This window comes from Nicotiana tomentosiformis, chromosome 5, assembly GCF_000390325.3.
Source record: "Nicotiana tomentosiformis chromosome 5, ASM39032v3, whole genome shotgun sequence".
Taxonomy (NCBI): Eukaryota; Viridiplantae; Streptophyta; class Magnoliopsida; order Solanales; family Solanaceae; genus Nicotiana; species Nicotiana tomentosiformis.
Genome location: NC_090816.1, coordinates 29,022,028 through 29,027,440, shown reverse-complemented (window position 1 = coordinate 29,027,440; position 5,413 = coordinate 29,022,028). Strand labels below are relative to the sequence as shown.

At 41.2% G+C, this 5,413-nt stretch overlaps 1 protein-coding gene across 1 annotated transcript; it reads right to left on the bottom strand.

The window, feature by feature from the left end:
* Positions 1-4,282: 4,282 nt before the first annotated feature.
* On the bottom strand, positions 4,283-4,897 carry LOC138892088 (uncharacterized). The gene has a single exon (XM_070175782.1). The coding sequence runs from the start codon at positions 4,895-4,897 to the stop codon at positions 4,283-4,285; it is 615 nt and encodes a 204-aa protein (XP_070031883.1).
* Positions 4,898-5,413: the final 516 nt, after the last annotated feature.

Here is a 5,413-nt window from a genome sequence, read left to right as displayed (position 1 = left end):
GCTTAAGAGGATGGTATCTACCAAAAGTATCCCTGCCTCCAGACGAGGCACCACAAAAACCACCAAAATACTGAGGCCTAGTATCAGACACCTGCCCCCTCTCCTAAGCACGAACCATCTCGATCCACCTAGCAATATCTACAACCGTCTGGAAAGAAATATCACTCCCGGTCTCCTTGGACATCTGTAGCCTGATAGTGAAAGTGAGCCCATCAATAAATATCCTCACTCTCCCTTTCAGTAGGAATCAAGATAATGACATGGTGAACTAGGTCAACAAATCGAGTCTCATACTGGCTAACAGTCATACTACCCTGCTGAAGATGCTCAAACTGGCTGCGGTACTCCTCTCTTAGAGTGAGGGGAATGAACTTCTTTGGAAATAGCTGTTACAACTGATCCTAGGTAAGTGCAGGCAAACCAGATGGTCTAGTCAACATATAATCTCTCTATAATCTTTTGGCAGAACCAGTCATCTAAAATTCTGCAAAATCCCCCCATTGGTCTTAACTATACCCATGTTGCGCAACACCTTATGGAAGCGGTCTAGATAATCTTGTGGGTGCTCAGAAGGTGCACCACTGAAATGAACTGGAAAGAGCTTGGTAAACTTGTCCAACCTCAACAAAGCCTCAAAATACATAGCGGTCCTATCACTGGCTTGTGCCACAATATATGGCTGAACCACACCAACTGGCGGAGCTGCTGGAGTCTGATACTGGGGAGCCACCTGCTCTGGGGTGTGAGTAGCAGGGGTTTGTGCTCCTCCTCTAGCTCGATAGATGGCTGGCGCCACCGGGAATGTATCGGTCTGGGCCACACTCTCCATAAGGCCCATCAAACGGACTAGAGCATCCTGAAGCACTCGAGTGGCTATGAACCCCTCTAGGACCTGAGCTGGTCCGACGAGTACAGTCTGAGCTGGAACCTCCTCCTCAAACTCTACCTGAGGCTCCACCGCGGGTGCTGATGCTCGAGCTCTAGGCTGAGCTCTGCCTCGGCCTCTGGTGCGACATCGGCCTCTACCTCTGCCCTTGGTCGTAGCTACCACTGGGGGCTCCGGCTCCTGTCCAGCAACCGATGTTGTACGTGTTCTCGCCATCTTCGAGAGAACAAGAATAGAAGGGTTCAAACATCAATGATAGAATAAAACCGCATGATAGAGAAGAATAGAAGTGAAATTATTCCTAAACTCCATACCTTCTGGAAGATAAGTACAGTCGTCTCCGTACTGATCCTCTAGACTCTACTAAGCTTGCTCGTGACTCGTGATACCTAAGTAACCTAGTGCTCTGATACCAACTTGTCACGACCCGAAATTTCCACCCTCGGGACCGTGATGACGCCTAATATTCCACTTGCTAGGAAAACCAACGTTAGAGTAATTTCTAGCCATTTTAAACCAATCAAATTAACTTATACCAATTAAACTGAATAACTGAAACAGAACTAAAATAAAGTGAGAAAAACCATAATAACCGTAATATCTAGATACAATTCCAGAACTGGTGTCACTAGTGCACGAGCGACTAGAATAATACAGATAATGGTCTGAATGAAAGTAAAGCTGTCTGAAATGAAATAAGTAACTAGGATAAGGTAGAAGGGGACTTCAAGGCCGCGGGCGCCGGTCAGCTGTACCTCAAGTCACCGTCAGGAAATCAATCCGAGCAATCTACTGACCGCCGCTAGGGCCGACTCCAAAATCTACACAAGAAGTGTAGAGTGTAGTATTAGTACAACCAACCCCATGTACTTTGTAAGTGCTGAGCCTAACCTCAACGAAGTAGTGACGAGGCTAAGGCGGGCCATCTATAATAATTTGTACGCAGAATAATAATAATAACAGGAAGGGAATGCAGGAAAAGTAAGGCAGTTAATTTGATGAAAATAAACTCAATCCTTGAAACCAGTAAAACCAAAAACATCAGTCCTCATAATCTCGTATGAAAACACTGAAAGCTAGCACAATACAACAATGAATACAAAAACATACAATCCATTGTGGAGTGCAACCGATCACACCATACAAATACAATCCTCCCTTATTTCACCATATCAATATCAAGAATAATAAGTAAAATCCGTTGCGGTGCGCAACCCGATCCCACTATATAATCAGAATCAATATCATAATCCTCCCTTATTTCACCATATCAATATCACATATAAAATCCGTTGCGGCATGCAACCCGATCCCACAATATCAATGTGAATCCTCCCTTATTCCACCCGTTGCAACATGCAACCCTATCCATAAATAAAATCAATAAATGATATTAACTCAATTCACAAGAATCGCTACGATTAAAGAATATGAAAGCAAAGCCATAAAGAAACCTCGTACCAAATCAAGGAATACTACAACTAATATAAAGCAACAAGACAAGTCCAATATATGACAATTAAAGTGTACAAGTAAGACAACTAAGGCAAGTAGCAATTAATCACTGAAGCATGGAAGAAACAAACACTTTAATATGAGAGAAATAAGTGACAATTAGTAAGTTAAGGCATAGGAAGAAATTAAAGCATGTAACAGTTAAGACGTGGAATGAAATAATTAATGAAATACGGGAAATCATGGAAACAAGTACTTTGACGGCGTATATACACTCGTCACCTCGCATATACGCTTCTACAGATATAATTCACATAACACATAGCTCAAGGGTTCCTAATTCCCTCAAATCAAGATTAGACCCAACACTTACCTCGCTCTGCAAGCAAATCAAAGCTCAAACAGGGCCTTTCCTCTAAATTCCACCTCCAAACTAATAGAATCTAACCAAAATCGACTCAATAACATTAAATAATGCTAGGGAAATTAATTACAATACATAAAGTTAAGATCTTTACACGTTTCCCAAAAGGTCAACAAAAGTCAACCCCGGGCTTGCTTGTTCAAAACCCGAGATTTGGACCAAACCCCAATTACCCATTCACCCCCGAGCCCGATTATGCAATTAGTTTTAAAATCCGACCTCAATTGGAGGTCTAAATCTCAATTTTACAAAAACTCATAATTTTTCCAAATCCCTAATTTTCTACCATGAAAGATCGTAGATTAAAGATAGAAATCAATGGGTGTTGATGGAAATGGAAGAAAATGAGTTAAAGTATACTAACCTATGAATCGGTGATGAAATTTCTCTTCAAAATCGCCTTTAGGCCGAGCTCTAATGAAAACATGGTGAAAAATGGGTGAAATCTCGTATTTGGGATATTTAATAGTCTGGGCGTCATGCCTTCTTCACGTTCACGAAGGACCTGCCGTACTCGCAAAGCACAGCTACCAGAATGGCCTACGCGTTCGCAAAGGCTTCTCCCCCCAGGCCTTCACGTTCGCGATCCAGGGCTCGCGTTCGCATAGAGTGACAACGATGCCACCTTCCCAAGTCCCTCAACCCTACGCATCCGCGAGAGGTTATCTGCATTCGTGAAGGACAAACCCCCAAAGCTTCGTGTTTGCATACCAGCCATCGCGTTCACGATGAAGTAAAACCTCCCCAGCCAAATTACTCTTCGCGATCACGGGAGTATCTTTGCGATCACGAAGAAGAACACACCAGATGACAGCAGACTTCCAAAAACCAGCAATTTCTAAGTTCAAAATCATCCGTAGCCTATCCGAAACTCACCCGAGACCCTCGGGCTTCAAACGAAACATGCGCACAAGTGTAATAACATCATACAAACTTGCTCGTTGATCAAAACATCAATATAACACCTAGAACTATGAATCAGACACAAAAATAACTAAAATTCTCAAAGAAACATAAGAACTTTCAAATTTTCAGTCGGACGTACAAATCACGTCAAATCAATTCTGTTTTGTACCAAATTTTGCAGACAAGTTATAAATACTGAAACGAACCTATACCAAGTTTGGAAACCGAGATCCGAACCAGGTAGCAACAAAAGTCAACCTACGGTCAAACTTAGGAATTCTTTAAACCTTTAAACTTCTAGTTTTCAACAAATTATGTTAGATCAAGCTAGGGACTTCCGAATTTGATTCTGGGTATCCGCCCACGTCCTAAATCATGATACGGACCCACCGGGACCATCAAAACATTGATCCGGGTCTATTTACCCAAAACGTTGATCATAGTCAACTCAAATGAGTTTTAAGGATTCACATTTTCGTCAATTTTCTCATAAAAACTTTCTGGAAAAAGGACACGGACTGCGCATGAGAATTGAGGAAAGATAAACGGAGGTAATCAAAGTTTTGGAACATGGAAATGAAGGATATAACTATAAATAACCTATCGGGTCATCACATAGTTTTGCCTTTTTTCCTATTGCCATAAGAACTAGGTTCTAAAATGCTTGGCCATCTCTTAGTCTTTCTTCTACCCTTTGTAGGCTCGACATCGGGCAAAAGTATTTTTGTGGACTGAATCTTGTCAGACTCCACCCATTTCTCTTTTCTAGGGATTGTGTGAATGGTTCTTTCATATGCAGCCAAATATGTTGAAACCTTATAGAACATAGAGGAGTTATCATAAATGGAGGAACTATATCCATACCCAAAGCTTAATTTCAGAGCTGTCATTGCATGTCGGCAGGGTATTTTTTCCAAATCAAACTGACAACAAGAACATGTGTTCAAATCCAGATTAACTACTACATCCTTGCTGTGACCGACAATTCTAAACTGGTTATTTACTAATTGATGCACCAAGAGCGCGTCGCAAACAACCATATTACTCCTAATCTTCTTTTCAGCATAAGGAACAAGGAGGGTCAATATATTTTTCATTTTATTACGCCTCTCATAGAATTTTTCTTCAAACTTTCGAATAATATGATTGAATAGGCCAATGATCAGGAAGTCTCTTTGATCCTTAAGCATTGCGTTAAGCGATTCTGCAATGTTTGTTGTCAACATGTCGTATCGGTTTCCTAGAAAGAAGGCCATGTTCCACTTTTGGAACCCTATTTCATTTGCGAGATAGTTAGTTACTTCCCTGTTTTTATCATGCAATTGAGTAAAATGGTTAAAGAATTCCTCAATATTGTATGATTGTGCGGTAGAAAATAAATGCTTAATAAAAATTCCACAATAAAACCTCTTACGCATATTTTCAACAATGTGACGCGTGCAAAAACCATGGTGAGCAGTAGTAAAAAAAAATTGAAGCCATTCCCAATAGACAGATCTGCAAAAATATCATCCTTCAGATCTGACAGGGATGGGCCTTTGCCATTAGCATACCATTCCTGGTAATATGCACCCAAAGTCTTCGACGACGTGTTAGGATGACAACTTGATATGATTTGTACCCCACATGTGTGCTCGCCATGTCACTTGGTAATATAAAATCTATCAGAACTCTCATACTTTAAAGCGAGTAACTTCCACGGGCAACTCACATCTCGGCATGCCACCAAAGTTAATTTATTG